This window comes from Anomalospiza imberbis, chromosome 3 (genome assembly GCF_031753505.1).
Source record: "Anomalospiza imberbis isolate Cuckoo-Finch-1a 21T00152 chromosome 3, ASM3175350v1, whole genome shotgun sequence".
In the NCBI taxonomy this organism is placed as follows: Eukaryota; Metazoa; Chordata; class Aves; order Passeriformes; family Viduidae; genus Anomalospiza; species Anomalospiza imberbis.
The window spans coordinates 57362532-57379770 of NC_089683.1; the positions used below are offsets into that span (position 1 = coordinate 57362532).

The 17239-nt window shown below is 38.6% G+C and overlaps 1 protein-coding gene across 2 annotated transcripts in view; it reads right to left on the minus strand.

Moving 5' to 3' along the window:
- The window catches only part of IGF2R (insulin like growth factor 2 receptor), a 55690-nt gene that overhangs the window by 12924 nt on the left and 25527 nt on the right, over positions 1-17239 (minus strand). For both annotated transcript variants that reach the window (XM_068184546.1, XM_068184547.1), the window contains exons 16-34: positions 16969-17146; positions 16288-16403; positions 15735-15897; positions 14046-14225; positions 12931-13032; positions 11980-12081; positions 11138-11312; positions 9696-9863; positions 8991-9134; positions 7547-7725; positions 7099-7186; positions 5634-5840; positions 5141-5271; positions 4358-4455; positions 3578-3714; positions 2787-2977; positions 2098-2224; positions 1604-1726; positions 345-607 (exon numbers count right to left, since the gene is read on the minus strand). In XM_068184546.1, coding sequence (XP_068040647.1) covers positions 345-607; positions 1604-1726; positions 2098-2224; positions 2787-2977; positions 3578-3714; positions 4358-4455; positions 5141-5271; positions 5634-5840; positions 7099-7186; positions 7547-7725; positions 8991-9134; positions 9696-9863; positions 11138-11312; positions 11980-12081; positions 12931-13032; positions 14046-14225; positions 15735-15897; positions 16288-16403; positions 16969-17146 — 2872 coding nt within the window. The remainder of the gene's footprint in view (positions 1-344; positions 608-1603; positions 1727-2097; positions 2225-2786; positions 2978-3577; positions 3715-4357; positions 4456-5140; positions 5272-5633; positions 5841-7098; positions 7187-7546; positions 7726-8990; positions 9135-9695; positions 9864-11137; positions 11313-11979; positions 12082-12930; positions 13033-14045; positions 14226-15734; positions 15898-16287; positions 16404-16968; positions 17147-17239) is intronic.

A 17239-nucleotide genomic window follows, 5' to 3' on the forward strand; every position in this document is an offset into this window, starting at 1 on the left:
GTTAGTGTACTGCAAATTGATGGCTTGAGTACTGCCTCTCCTCAGAACCAATTTCACACACTCTTAACGTGCATAAACCTACTGAGAGTCTATGAGGAATTTGAGAAATCTATTTTTCTTTAGATATTGGAAAAGAAGCAACTAACGAAATTACCATTAAATTTCAGGCCAAATAATCATTGCTGCTACCTAGATATCATCACGCTGAAATAGCTTGGGTCACTGTGAAAAAAGGGATCAGAAGAAACCTTTCCCTAAAGGAATTTAAAATATACTGCTATATCATCTAACCCCTTTCAGAAATTTTAAGTCCCATGAGCGTTTTCTGCAAAAGTAATTCTTACCTCTTCTTCACAAGCCAAGGAAGTATGCCAAGAGAAGTAACTGGTGCACGTCTGCTCATCAAAAGAAACAAAAACAGGCCGGCTCTCATCTCCAGCATCAGACTTGCATACAAAGCTAAAATAGCTTTTATGCTTCAGTGCAGGGTCTGCAGGGCAAGGATCTCCATCTTCATAGACAAGCTTTAACACCTGATCTTCATAACTTAAAGTTTTACTCTGTTTTCCAGCATTAACTGGTTTTCGGCCACCTGTGATACAGACAGCTAAAGTGGAAAAAAGAAAAATTAAGAAAACAGACCAAGTCTGATGCAACTGCCCTCAAAAATTGCACCATACAACATAAACATCAGGAACCTTAAGATTTTAGCATCACTTTAATTTTCCTAAGAAAGAATGGCTTTGCCACATCATCCTGAGTTGCCATTAAACTGAAATGAACTGCACTGATACAAAGACCAAATATTGCCTTTATTACTTCATCAGCCAGCTGAATGTTCTGCACCTATACATGCTTAAGCAGCCACAAAGCAGTGTTTGGTTATCGCTTCTCTGAAAACCAAGCAATTAACACAAAATGTCAGACAGATTATATATAATTTTACTAAGATGTCTCTTAAAAACCAAATCAATTGAATATTTTCTTCTAACTCCAGAAAAATAATTTTCATGACAAGAAATATTCCTATTTTAGCATCTGAGATGCTTAAGTATTATTTCATATTCAATTTGACAGAAGAGCTAGCAATTCAACTTGAAATTAAGCAGCTATAAGACCAATTAATTAAGCAGAAAGTTAACGTCTACTGATGTTTCAGAAGTAACCAGAACAGAGCAGAAAGCTAGGAAGAGGATTGGCAAAGGTGTTTGAAGTACAGACACAAAGCCCAGTACAGATGTATTGCAGCAATGCATCACTATAAAGTTCACTCCAGCTGGAATACTGTAGTGTCTCCATTTTCACAGCATTAAAGACATGCAGTAGAAGCAAACTACATTCCTGCCCTCATGTCCATTCATTAGGAACTAAAGGGACTGGGACTTGAAGTGAAATCCTGTGAATGGTGTTAGGTAAAATATATGGCCTCGTTTCCTAAAACAGTTTTAGGTTCTTTTCCTAGTCCGTGAAGCCACCAGCTGCTCCCTTTACTTCTTCTGCATTTGCAGTAAAACATCACATTTTACAGTAAATTTAGCATAAGCATTTTTTTTGCTTACCCTATAGTCAATGATTACAGTACCAGAGAGGATAAGTTGCTTACCAGCTCCATTAGCACATGAACTTTTAACTTCAGCACAAACATTCAACTCAATTATTCTGTTGTGTGAATCACTGATGGTATAGCCAGACTCTCGCTTTAATGATGTCAAATCAAAGAGGTGGCCTACAGAGAGATCAGGGAACAATTTAATCTCTTTTTCTGATTAAAAATCAAGATATTTCTTTGTATTGTAAGCTTTCAGTAATTTAATTTAGTAGGAAGGTTAACCAGACCCTATTTACCTGCTAGCTTAGAAAGGCAAACAGTTACTTATTCACATTAACAGAGGAAAAACTAGTTTTGAACTATCAACTATTTATGTTCCAAGTGACATTGCAGTACAAGAGATTCCTACCATCAGTAAGCTTGTTAGTCACTATCCAGAGGATGTGTCATACTGCCCTTTACTAACAAAGTCCCTCAAGAACACAAACACAGTAGTGCTGCTTCCAGCAGGCTCTTCCACATACAAAATCCTGAGGCCTCCTCCTTACCTGTTGCAGGATTGGTTACCCGACAGTCGTTTTGCACATTGCTTTTAAGAGGACATGCAGCAGCAGTGAACCATAGGAACGTATATTCACAATCTTCAATGGCAGTTATAAGTTCTGGCTTCGATTCCTAAACACAAAACAGTGCAGAGAGCAACATCTCTATAGAGTAATAGTGTAAGATTCCATGCCAACAGGTTTATCCCTGCAGCCTGTAGCTGAGCTCAGTTGGAACACCAGTTCTAAAACCTGACAGATCATCACGGTCCAGTGAATTAATCCAAGGACGGTATTTAACTGTGATTATTTCAAATATACAACAATATATTGTTGAACCGTTATCAGGAGAAATAAAATTAATGAGACAAGAGCTAAAGGTAGCCTAGGGCAATAGAAAATCCAAAAGGCAATTCAAATCTCAAATGGAAGAGTACTTAATGGCAAGGCACACAGATGTGCAAGAGTTAAGAGCTACACAGCCAACAGCTTTATTTACTACTCAAAACACTTCCCAATCTGCACTACATTCATCTTCAAGATGTAAGCAGACAATCTGAAGCTATTACAGATGACAAAATTTGTGCTAACAGAGTGCACAAAATCTCTTAAAAATTGCTCAGCATGTAAAATTCAAGGACTTATAAGTCCTTCTGCTTGCATGAACAAAATCCCAGCAGAAGGAACCCACTTACAATTCTGTTTGCATCACACTTGAGGCGCAATATTGTTGTTTTCTTCCGAATTTTATCTGGACACTGATCTCCATTAACGTATTTCAGGATAAAAGTGACATTTTCCCAACGAGGACCATCAGCCACTTCCCCAAGACTGGTACATTTTGTACCCTCAATGAGGGAAGCAGCAGCATCGGAAGGGCAGGAACCTATACAGATAAACAAAAACTGCATTATTACTCCAAATGTTAGTAAGGTGTACTTGCCTGGAATACAAGTCCACTGCTCTACTTTCAGGTATATCACGGCCAATCTATCTCCAAGACATTATCCAAACCATACTCACTGGGGTGCATTTTCTCCAAAAATCGCCAAGTAGCAGCAACTGTCTCACTTCACTTAAGATCATGCAAAAAGCAGTGGCAGCTACCACAGAGGAAGTAGACTACTAGAGAGTGGAAGGCTACAGTCTGGCTTTGCACTGCACAAAACATCAAGTCAGTCAGAAGATGCCATAGGGAAATTCTGAACTGATTATTTTAATCTTTAAGAGCTATAGTAGACTTTGGATAAGGACTGAAGAGCTAGAGTGCCAAAGTTATCAAGAGAGAAGCTGCTAGTGAATCTCACCCACTAAGCAGATGGAAACCAGGCTCACAATCTACTTTTCCCTCTGGTGCTAAAATCACACCACTGTCTCTGCATACTTTGCTTTGTGATTTATTTCACTCAGAACTGCCACCAGCAGTACTGTTCTACCACTTGCCCTACCTAGCTATAGGAAGAATATAATTGTATTTTGCACTTACGTGTAGCACTATATGGTACTAAGGGCCTGCAGACATTAATATAGTATTTCTGGGTAGTAGCAGATATAGCAATGGCCTCCCAGTTCTCTCTGTGTCGTGTCAGGGACGAAAAGTCATAGAAATTTCCTTCGTCATCCCTGTACAAAAGATTAAAAGCATGTAAAATGCCCCACAGAAACTGCCCACATGCACACATCTCTCAGCCAACGCAAGAGTAATTTCAACTCTTAATTCAAGCATGTTGGCTTTCAGTGCATGGCAAGCATACAGTTACAGTCCACTGTTTTACCTTAGGGTAGAGACCTATAATGAGGCCAGATGTCCAAATTCTGGGCCAAATATTAGACACATTTGACCCCACATCCAATCTTAATGAGCTAATACTTGGTTGTGACAGATATAAATGACATTTTTCCTGAAGCACTGCTTGGTGGAAGTTCCAAACAGACAGTTGTAGCCTTATTTAAATTAGCTGTTGTTAAATAACTAGACACTTGCAACAACCTAGCATAGTCAGCATTCAACCATCAATAAATACATACCCAACATTTCCCTTTTATTATTTCCCAGAAGAATCTCAAAGTTGGCTTTTTCCCAATGAAATTAGTTTTCAGAAGCACAAATTGCAAAAGTTATTTAAAATATTATGCATTGGCATTAAATGCTACATTAGCTAGTCAAAACAATAGTTAAAGGGGCAGTGTTGCACTGCATTGCAAGGAGGCTGTATTTGTCTCTCTCAACATACAGCTCCATTTTAATTTTGTGGAAACAACTTACTTGTAGGAGCACTCAGTAGATTTAACAGGTGGGCAAGCATACTGTGTATGCCATTCAAACATGTAGGTGCAGTCTGGAGTTTCCTTCAAAAATACAGGCTGAAAGAACACAATACAAAATTAATTTGCTTTCTCATTGAGACACATTGAAACAATGAAATATCTCAGTCATGCTTCAGGAAGATCCAAGAACACACATATTACCTTAGAGCCACACTATGCCTCTGACCAGCTAAGCATGGCTTCTCCCAAACCTGAGTTTATCCACATGCACACTTCTGATAAAAGGGCAGCCATTAGGAATTGCTGCCTCCGCAACGAAATAAGAAGAGCAAAAGTAATTCTAGACACTATTGTTTAAGAACAGCAAGGGAAGCACAAATCAGACAGATACTAAAAGCAAGTAACCAGCTCATTTTAGTCTGGCCATGTGATGCCTGTTTTCCTGCACTTTCAACCGTCTACATTTTATTTCTTACAAAGAAACAGCTGTTATTTATGGAAGAATATCCCTTCCCAACTTCTCCAAGAGCTTTGGTAATGACAGACATCCCTTAAAGGAACAAGATGCACTGATCTTCCTGGACAATGATAAAGGTACCATCCATAAACAGGAAATTCAAAACATTCTTCATTTTTTGTCCCCTCACAGGACCTTTGAATCGCTTGTCTAATCTGTAAATGATTAGGCATGTACATGTTCTTCACCCTAACCTTCCATACTTTAAAAAAAGAGGGCAACTGTGGAAGACAGTATGTACAGGAAGCATGTTTTGAAACTAACCTCAGATGTAGTCTTGTCACAATAGAATAATATAGCAGTTGATCGTTCATATATTTTATGACATTTTTCTCCACTGGTGTAATTGATCATTATTAGACCATTTTTGAAAGTCAGTTTGTCTGTACGTAAGCCTAGAAGCAAAGAGTTGAGAAAAGTCAACAGCTACAGTAAACACAACTGCAGTAATACCTCTGACAACAGGGTCACATAAACAGCAATAAAACGCACAATTAAGGAATAGATAGACAGACCTCAACCTTCCTCTAAAACTTGCAATCCAGTTATTGAGGGACTACTACTTCAGCACAGTAAGGCTGAGCTCATTCATAATTGAGTGTCAAGGTAACTACAGGTATGACATTTTATCTGCACATTGAGCAAAAGCAGTGAGGTGTTTTATCTCATTAGATGTATTAGATTAGCAAGAACCCTTCTCCTATTACACCCTGGTTAATCTTCCCGTTCCATAAATTTGTTTAGGTAAGTACAGTACCTGCTACTTTTTTGAAAGTGTGGTCCATCTTCTTTACTTGACATGATGCAACACTGTGACCCTCTACACTGCAAGGTTCTGTTATTTCTCCACAAACTCTGAAGTAGTAGTCATACTCATCTGTACTCACTTTGATGTCTTTTTCAGAAAGTGGCTTCAGGTTAAAAACGTGACCATACCTTGGATCTTTCACCTGGCAATCCTTTCCTTTAAAGAGAAGTTAACAATTTAAAATACAACTTAAGATCTATTAGCCTTGCCAAATACACTGGGGACAATTAAGGCTTACTGGACAAATAAGGCCACAAAAATGAGTAGCTTCTTTAAGGCAGTGACACTGAAGGACCATCTTAGTAAAAACGGCACATTTCTTTTATAACTGCCACTAAAGCAAGATGAAAAAGTCACACTGTAGTTCAAAAACTGCCTCAGAGTGGTCTTAAATTCTTCCTTCAGCTGTGCTGAAGGTTAAGTACAAAATCAGAGATACTAAGTCCAGAACTTGCTTAATTATCTGGAAAGAACAGCAAGGTCATTAGATTAAAGCAAAAGGTGTCCTAGACGTCAGTCTTGTATCTTCTTTTAACACCTCTGAAGTTTGCTGAGTTAAGAAAATAATCAGTCATAGGAAATATTTACTGCAGCTTACAAATCTACAAAGATGCATATAAAAGAAGGTTTAGGAAAATTCTAGTTTCATGAGTCTCATTAGCTGATATATGTCAGTGACTTTGCTGTTGATCAAGTCCTCAGTTTTAAAGTGACCCTTTGCTCAATATTCTGAAGCTTTTTAAAAAATCATCAGATTGTATCACTTGAACATTATGCTCTTTTCAATCATACATGTTGGTGCCCAGCTAAAGATATCAGTTTTACTCCTTCAAAACCACAATTTAGTCACCAGTGTCCTGCACAGTAACTATGTGCTACAGAGGAGCAGTTTGTGAACATTCATCATGCCATGTCAGATCATCAGCAATTTCAATAATGTCTAGGACCATTGTGATAGATCCTTTACAGGCAGTCCAGATATTTTACAAGGAATTATCTACAAGCTGCAAAACAAAACCTGCAAAGGCAGAGAAGATGCCTACACACTCAATCTTCCATCTAAGAGACAATCAAGTACCAGAACTAGAACTTGTGATTTCTTGTGGCACATCCTGGAGTCAAATACAAACTGAGATTCCCCCATTGTCTAACTAGGGTCAAGTTTAGTCTTGCTTCCAGTCTTTAGTGAGGGACAGGGAATTACTTGCCAGGCACAGAATCAACTCCGTTCTCATGATACCTAATGCTTTAATATTTACTAGCAAGTCTGTTTGTGATTTAACAAGAGAGTAATAATGCTGTTTTGATAAAGTATTGTACTACATCCTCTTTCCCTAGGTAGGCAAGTACATTTTACAAGTGTTTATTACTTGTACAGTTTGACTGATACTTTAAATCTCAAATAACTACTTACCTTCTGCTTTGTGAACAGGGCATGCTGCCAAAGTCCTCCAAACAAAGACAAACTCACAGTCATTCTCTTGCTCCAACACTGGTGACCCCTACAGAAAAGAGCCATATGAAGGAGGCTTACTAATAATTACACTGCAAGTCTCAAAACATACACACGGTGCTTTTTTTTTTTTTTACTGCAGTTGCACAGTTTAAAGTCTCCACTATCAAATTTCAATATTCATGCTCAGCAAAGAGCTGCTTTTGGTGGCTCACAGGATTCCATGATAGTTCACAATTGTGTTCTACAGGTTCAGTAAAACAGACAGCTTTTTCAAGAACAGACAAGGAAAAAGTACGTAAGATTTTACTTTGTAGAACCAGTCTCTCCATTTTAAGAGGAGCAAACACGGTCTGTTTGGGTACAAGCACTAAAATCCTCATTAATAGCAAGTAGAACAGAGAATTACCGTTGTTTGATCACACTGGAAGATTATACGTGTAGAATAACGCTGATTATCTTTGCATGTGTCACCATTCAAGTAGATAATGCTTAACGAACCATCAGTAGCAGCCTGGGGGTTTATCTGAATGACTCCAAGGTTCTTGCTTTTATCAGTGTATTTCACACAAGATCCTATGGCACCACCTACAGGAAGAGAACTGGGTTTTAGTTCTTTGACGACTAAAGTTAAATTGATTGTAAAATAACATAACAGGGTAGCTTTAAGAGAGCTTTGAAGTAAACTGTCTCAAACTCCTGAAGCAGAACACAACACACACATATTCATCAACACAGTTAGAAACACTGTGTACCTAAAGCCTTTGAGGAATATAACAAGTTACTCCTGCATACTCAAAATCTTTCTAACCGCACTAATTTATCCGATTCCACAGTCTCGTAGAAGACTACAGTACAGTCTAATACATTAAACTGGCTAGAAATGGAGTAAGACATGGCATAAGCTTCTCATTCTGGCTTCATTCAGCCAGGAGGCTTCAACAACATTTGACTTTTTGTACTAGTTTCAGCTGAGTAGAGTTAATTTTCTTCACAGTGGTGAGTATGGGGCCATGTTTTGGATTTGTGCTGAACACAGGGTTGATAATATAGAGATTTTTTGTTATTGCTGAGCAGGGCTTACACAGAGCCAAGGCCTTTTCTGCTTCTCCTAGCATCACATGGTAAGGGAAGTTGGGGGTGCGCAGGAGGCTGGGAGGAGACATAGCAGGGGCAGGTAACCCAAACTGACCAAAAGCATATTCCAGACCATATGACATCATGCTCAGTATATAAAGTGAGGAGAAGGAGGAAGGAGGGACATTTGGAATGATGGTGTTTGTATTCCGAAGTCACTGTTACATGTGATGCAGCCCTGCCCTCCTGGAGATGGTTGAACATCTGCCTACCCATGGGAAGCAGAGAATTAATGCCTTGTTTTGCTTTGCTTGTATGCCCAGCTTATGCTTTGTCCATTAAATTGTCTTTACCTGAAACCATAAGTTCTCACCTTCCCCCTTCTGATTTTCACCTCGATCCTGCTGGTGGGGAAGTGAGCAAGTAGCTGAATGGGGCTGACTGCTGCCTGGGGTTAAACTATGACACTTTATATCCTATCTTCTTTAAAAACTAATAATAAACTCACAGATCCTGGCAAATACTGCCCTCAATGCAATTTTCCCAAATGCATTATTATACATATCTATGCAAAAGTCCTGATAAGCATTAAGACTGCTCTCGGTCTGCAAAAGTCTGTTTATTAATACACCTGATATATGTCACAAAGGTCTATGCTATTCCTATGATTAAATGGACAGGAGTCAATAAATCTTACTAAAATACCCAGGGATATCATCCTGACTATAAGGTCTTGCATCACAAAACACAAGCTAAGCGCTTGCCACTTGGCTTACCAGGACACCCAGTCACGTAGGGCAAGGGCTTGCAGACATTCAGGAAAAACGTTCGCTTTTTTGCTTCCTTTGAAGTGTCTATTGCAACCCATGGCTCACCCTCTTTGCTCAAGTCACTTAAGTCATACTCATTGCCAGCAGCATCTGGAAGAAATGCAGTAAGCTGAGAGAACTCAATACTTGCAGCAGAATTGGATTTCAATGATACCGGTTTCACTGATGAATACACAATTCAAAATAATTTTCAGAATCACATTAGATATACATTAAGATTATGTACTGCTGCCACAAAAACTTCACCATGCCAAATGCAGAACACAGTTCCCTTGACAGTTACTTCCCAAATGTAACTTCTCCACAATTCACAGGTGCACTTTTACAGATGTCAATACTAAATTAACTAATTTCCTTCAGAGTTGGGCTGAAGCAGCATCAGTCACAGTAATGATTAATTTTTTTCAAAGTAATCATATCAGCTTTCTTGTGTATACCACAATGTTCTAAATTAGCTTCTTTCCCTGTTTTTCTAAGTTAAGCCTGCTTCAAACAACTTAACTCTTCTCCCACCCTACAACTCCTACAAAGACTTTAAGTCTTACATGTCTTCACAAAAGGTATCCTTAAAACCCTCCACTGAGTATAAGTTCGCTGTTCAGTTAATCCTTCCAACATGGGACAGAGCCCATCTAAATTCCAGGTACTTACCTGTAACCTGACAATCTACAGGAGCAGGAGCACAAGCCAGAGCTGTGTGAAACTCAAAAAAAGTATCATGGACGTCCAGCACGCTGTTTATCTCCTCACGCACAAACTTAAGCTCTCCAGGATATGAATCATTACAAATGAAAGTCACTCTGAACATGTCTGATGTTCCTATAAAACAAACATTTATCTACTGATGGTTCTGTTTGGAACATTTGAATTTAAGTTTGAGCTAATACTTGACTTCAAAATTTTCTAAGAGTTATTTATTAATAACTACTTCAAGTATAACACTACCTTACTGTTTATGGGGCTTTAGCTGTAAATATGCAAGCCTTCTTCAGAGAGCTATGAAAAATTGCCTAGCAGCCACTATTACCTCTACTAATAAGAGACCAAAACACCTTGACACATTTCAAGAACATAATTACCTTCATTGACCTCTGCTCCCTACGTTCTTTGACATATATGAAGAAACAAAAACCTTTTAAAATATCACCAGTGGTAACAGCAGCTTTTAAATTGCATCACACAGAGTTTTGGGTTTGGGGGTTCCGTTTTTAAGAAGTTCAGCGTATAACTGCAGAGCAAATAATACTGAGCTTATCAAAGCACTATATGTTAAGTTCTGTTTACTCCTCAAGAAGTGACAGAATTATGTCAGGGAGTAGTATTTGTCAGCAAAATGCTTAGTAGTGTTATAAAAATTGTAGAACCTCTCAAAGTAAAATACATAAGAGCTTAACCACTGTTACATATTATGTACAAAAATGTCACAACTGAGAAAAGAAGAGACAGCACCCCAACAATTAAGCATTTGAAGTTCCTGAATCCAAAACTCCGTTTTCCCAAGGTCTTTTGCTGTTAAGATGTCATATTCCTTTCTACGAAGCTCAGTTTCAGTATAATTGGAGAGCATCTAATATCAAAAAACTAGATACACATTTTTCATTCATTTTAGCTGCAAAAGAGACTTAAATTTATGAAGTAGGTGTACATGAAGTATTGGAGCACTAATTCAAAAAATTCCATACGGGAGAGTATTACTTACTGAAAGCTGACCTTTCAGATATGAAACAACTTCAGAGAGCATTATCCATGATACTGAAGCTAAAAGTTATTACTTCACTAAGAAAAAGAACCTGAGTTAATTTTGTTTTCCTAATTTGACTATCCATTTCTCCATGCAAAGACCTGTATTTTTCATCTGCTAAGGAGAAAACCCTGTAGTGTATTGAGTTACTTTCCTAGAGTTTTGAAATGCACATCTATTACTGAGCCATTACCATACTGTGTAACTTCATTTCTTCCTAAAATTTCCATATGAGCCAGCTTGTTCACGTAATTAATACCAAGCCAAATAGACTTCAGTAAATGAATAAAAGAAGGAATGAAGAGCACTCACACTAAGTTTTTACAATACACTGTGTATTTCCTGACCTCACCTGATTCCACACGAAGAGGACCTCTGTAGGTAAGCGTTAGAAACCCTTCACTGGATAGATAAAGGGTTTTGTCCAATTCCAGTGGCCTCAGAGGTGTCAGATTTTCTCTTTCACACCCAGCAGCTGTTTTGCCATTGATTTCACCACAATACAGCAAGTGTCCACAAATGTTTAGCTAGAAGTTTTGAAAACATGTAGATGTACATAGTTATCAACTGCATCAGAAAAACAAGGTCCACATAGCCATTTCTACATCACTAAAACCCTTGTAGAGAACTATTTTAAACAACACAGTTGTCTTGCAGTGCAGAAATGAAAGACTAGAATTCAACTATAATACAGTAAGAGTATCCTTCATCTTCAGATTACAGGGTCCACAAATCTTCCCCACTAGAAGTAAAGGATGTGGTTCAGCAAGTTTATTCTTGGCCAAAAGATACCAGTATGGTATTATATGTGACAGCCTAGGATTAGTGACATCTGCAGATTACATTAACAACACTGATATGGACAGACTAAATCGCTTTCTAGCTTTCCCTGTCAATTTCTTCAGAATCAGCAGATAAATTGGTAGTACACAACAGAGTCCATAAGGGGAAAAATCACCTCAAAAAGGCAGCCTCAAAAGAACCTTATGTTCTCCAAGAACCAGAAGTTTAATGCTTACAAGACCGTCTAAGATGAATGAAGTTATCTTTCATTCCTTCCCTCAGCTACAGTGCTTTCCTGTCAACTCATACTTCCTAAGAGAACTGAGTGAAAGCTGCACTAGATCACTATGCAAGAAAAAAAATGCAACAACAGCGTTCATAAACAACATGTTGTACACTCAAAATCCTTACCGAGAACGTTTTCCCATTGCCAGTAACCGTATACCCTTCCTCAGAAGCTAATGGCTGCAGGTTGAACAGAAAGCCAGTGTTTGGATCTCGCACAGAGCAGGACTGGAAAAAAATTACAACAAAATTATTTTCTCCTTCTGCATTTCTTCTATTTAGATTTTACCTCTAACTTCTTTCAAGAACCAAAGCAGTGATTTAGACATATTCCTACCCTGCAACCAGAACACCAGAAAACAGCTCTGGCAGTAGCTTCATTCAATTCTTTTGTACATTTGTTCACTTCTTTTTGTCCACTGACATCATCCACACCAATATAAAGTGGAATTTAACAGATGGCATCTATCATATTAGCTAAGGGCAAGGAAATTTTAACTGATGGCTGTCTTCACACTAATGTGTTTATGTTGAGACCTGTAAAGCAGAAGCAACTCAGTAGATTTCACAGAATATTTTGCATTGGAAGAGACCCACAAGGATCGTTGAGTCCAGCTGTTTAATGTATGGCTCGTATGTGGATCGAACAGGGATCAAACCCTCAACCTTGGTGTTATTAGCACCATGCTCCAAATAACTGAGCTAATATCAGGGTCTAGTGTGAAAAAAGAAAAGTCTCATCTGATGATCTGCAGAAAACAAGGACAATACATATCCATACATATAAACTCAGTTTTACTAGCAACAAAGCAAGGGAATGAAACAGTAAATGAAGCATTCGAGAGAAAGTAAACTGTTCTCAAGAAAAAGCACCTGAATATTTTGGTCAGAAGTTAGACATTTTTCAGAAACACTTCAAAAATAAAGCAGTAAGATATCACAAGACTACATCATGATCAACTTAAGACTTCACTTTAGCTAGTTTTCTTCAAGAGCCACTTAAACAGATCAAGAGTGCTAGAAAAAAAAACACTGTACGTTGAGACTACAAATATGATTTACATTCTCCTTTCTCACCTGAGAATCATCTTTTGTTTCCTTGATTGGGCAAGCAGCCTCAGTTTCCCATAAGAAAGTGGCCACACAATCCAGAATAGCTATAAACCGTGGGCTGCTACTCTGGAAACAGATTGCAGAGGAAGACCAGAGTAAGTGTAATAGCTAAGACTTTGTCATGTTTGAGATTCCCCCTTACAAGAAACTGTCAGGCTCTTCTAAAAGACTTCACTACAAAGGCACACATTTCCCACTCCACTTCCCTCTCCCTGATTTATTTTGAAGGTCATCACTGAAAACTTGGTCTAGTTAAACATTTACCATGTGACACAGCATTAGCCAAGAACTGAATCTGACATGCAAATACTCAGATTAAAGTCAATATTTAATCTAGACATGTATGACTAGATCTTGTCCCAGTCTACATTTTGAGAAGTTTTGGGGTATAATACATAGCCCATAATAAAAAAGCAAAAGTAAAGCAACAGAAACCTGTTAGGTGACATAACAAGGTAGCAGGAATATTAATTATATACACTTCATGTCAGTGTTTTCAGACAAAAGCAAAGCAGTTTTTAACTGCTCCACATCACAAATTTTTCACCACACCTCTTGGGCTAAAGATCATGTGGGTAAGGGGAGAGTAAGACCTGCAGATTCACAAAACCAGGAAGAACAAGTCTACACAAGCTTAAGTCTAATAATCCCCTCAATCTAAACTTCAGTATGTGGAGTTGTAGCCCCAAAAGCTCTATTGATTTAAGAATTCTAGCATCAACAATCTATGGAGAATGCAGAACTTAAGCCTGAGGATACACGTTACAATATTTTTCCGCTTAAGGGTGTCCACAATGTTTGCAGTTTTAAGTACTTGTGTATTTTTCATGCTAATTAGACTAGTCCGAAATACTATTGTTCATCAAGGCTGTTAGTTTTTATCTAGTTCTTGTTTATGATAAAACACTCAGACACATGCTTCTCTAGCATCTAAATCAGTTTTCGTTTTACCTCTCAATTTTAAACCCTCAAGAAGTCTCCCAAATCTGCTATACACTACACATCTTCATGTGGCTTCATGTTACAGGATGAGAAACCTACTAAGATGAAATAACAACTGGAAGATAATTTGTCCTTACAAGAGTGCCCCTGGAACAGACAAAGTGGATGGTGGTGGTATAAGTAGTTGTCTTTCCATCAGCATTGATGCACACGGAGCCATTTCCATAGGTTAGAGACACATGTCCAGGTCTTTCGATTACTAGTTCTTTGCTGGCAACACCAAGATTACTAATAGAGGTGACTTCAGAATAAGAAGTCTAGAAATAAAGAAAAGCATGTCAACAACTTTTAAAAAAATAGACACAACCAAAAAGAAGATACCTACTACAGTACTCTTGTACACAGGTTGAGAGCTTTGAAGATAACAAAGATACAGAGATACCTCTACATTTCTCTCCCATTCTGTACTCAAGTTTCACATATTTGACAGACAACCTCCACAACCAAGTACAGTTTCATTTTTGTTGTTTTTATTTTTAGTACAATATGGTGCTTGTAGTACCTTAGAACACCCATCTGCATCTCCCGGGCTACACAGCTTAGCAATTTAGGGAGGCCTATGCCTTCTGCTGTAGGTAGAATTTATTATAGAGCAATTTAAAACAATATGTGGAAGCCTCCAAGTGTTCTCAGCATTGACTTTGACTCTGCCATGCTTAGTTAAGGCTAAAAATCACTGACAGAAACTGAGCACTAGAAAGACAGTAGATGCTACTACCAAAGTCTGAAGTCATTGTCACTTCAACATAACTAGTGTTTCCTAATTTTAAGAAACTACTTTAAGTCAATAGCAGCAACAAACTGAAGAATATACCTCCAAAACAGCTGTCCACAGACTTCCGCCCTTTTAAAAATTTTAACAACTCTTTAGTTGACCCAATGTGCTCACCTTTTAATCCACTATCTCAAGCAGTGAAGTAATGAAGCCCTAAAGTGTCTCTACAGGTAAAGTAAGCAGGCTTGCACAACAAGGACAAGCAAGCACAGGGAATGAGTAATAATTATCTCTCAAGTGCCCCAGTGGCAATGACTGGCTTCAGTCACTAACACATCCCCTTTAGCAGTAAGGGGGGAAGGTGCTCCTTCTGTTTGATAGAAGGAATTAGGATGGCTTGGTGAGCCTCTAGTTCAGCTTTCCCTACAGCTCTGAGCAGCAATGAAGTCAGGCAGTGGGCAATGGGTCAATTCAGCCTGTCAGCTGCTATCACCTCCATGATAAATTGTTATACTTCAGGGCAATACAGAAGTAGAAGCCCATAACAACCATCAGCCTTTTTTGTTTTTATTTGCTTCATAAAATATGCATAATCTACTCTTCAGATCCAAAGCAAGCTCAGGGAGGGTAGGGGTGCAACAAAGTCTTTAAACAAATTTTTTCCACAGTTCAATCTAAAACAAGCTAGAAGCACAACAAAATATCCAGGAGGACAGCCTGTTCCTAAAGAAACGTGTATTCCTAGCAGTCTCTGAGACTCCAGCAATTCATACAGAAGAGATGCAGTTTGTCCGCCTCTGAAAGACAGGGCAAAAAAATCATGAGTGCCAAACACGACACTGGCGCACTTGTAAAAATTAAAGCTTTGTTCTTTGAAGAGGTGGACAGGAGTTCTACCATTCTGCTATGGTTATGCAACCATTATTGTACACAGAATATCCCTTTGCACAAGGAGTCAGAATTCCCATGGCTGTCTTAATCTCATTCATGTCTGTTTCAGTCTTACTCGTATGGCAAACCAGCTCCGAGTTGGGATGGAAAGGGTACTCACAGAAACATGCTTATATTCCATCTGACAGACAGACGCTCGCCGGTCACATCCTGGGACAGCAATCAGGGGTCGACAGACATTTACGTAGTACTTCTTGCGCTCATTTGGTCTTGAATTATCCATGGCATACCAGTTTTCACCTCTCTTCTCAGATTTTGCTAGTCTGATCAGAAAGAGAAAGTTTGCTCTAAGAACACAGATGCTTCATAGACTCTCTCTAGCTTTCTTAGTCTCAAGAAACAGAGCAAACCCTAAGTCACTCCTGACTAACTTCTCTCCTTCATTTTTAAGTGCTACAATTAGAAAGAATACTCCTGGAACACAGCACAGCTGACAAGGTAATACGTTTTTATAAGCAAAACCATCCCAAAAAGTCAGTTTACATCCTAGAAAGCAAGCCAACATACTAGAGGGATTTCAACATACAGTCAAGACTGTCACAACAGGTGAGGCTTCTGGTGCTGTCTACATAGGAAACCAACTTCAACCAGAACTATCAGCCAGAATACCAAACTAGAATAGCTAAGTTACACTGCACGTGTCACTCTCCTACCTTGACAAGTCATATTGGTCCATGGTGTTGCGATCTGTCACAACACATTCCAGTGGAATTTCTGGACAAGCATGTTCAGTGTACCACCTGAAGTTGTAGGTATAGTTATCTTCTTTCTACAAATGAGCAGAATAGGTAAGAGAGACTTTCCACACTGACAACTTTGTGACCCACAGCTACTGCTTTATATGTCAAGCTTGGTATCTCCCCTTGGTTTTGGTATATATCTTCTCAGACTGATTTGTGTTAGTCTGTCCTGTTATAGATCTTATCATTCTCCATATCACCAAAAATGCTCCTGCCAAAAAAACCTGCTCTGGTTCTGTTAAACCACTGTCTGCTGTGTAAACAGTCCGACCATCTGTTACTTCTCAGCCAGTTTGTATTTTTTTCCAGCTAGAAATACAAGATGATCAAAAGCACTAATAATTACATGGCCCAGGGATGAGAGGAGAGTGAGGTAATAATCTGGATCCAGGTATACAGCTTACTGTTCACTGGTCAAGGAAAGCTTTATGGCTGCCACAAGAATCAAATATACCAAGAGAAATAACTATTACTTTTACCTGCTTTGTAGATACTGGTTATTTCTACACACAACACTCTGCTTGTACTGACCTAGTAGCTACTGTCAGTATTTTAGGATGGAGATCCTGCCTTTCTTCATATAGAACTTCTTACCTGATACTCAGGCTGACCTATTCCAGCATCACGATCACACAGGAAAGTTATAAGGGTAGAGCGCTGTGTTTTATTCTCATCGTTGTACGCTGCACCATTTTTGTAGGTCAACTGAATCAGGCCATCATAATACAAAAGTTTGGAACTGGGTAGTCCAAGACTCCAAGACTTATCATTACTAGAAAAGAAAAAGTGAGTTTTGAGAGTGAACAGTATGCAAAATTAATTGTCTCTAAGAGAAGTCTTACAAATAGAAACCACGTAAGTTTAT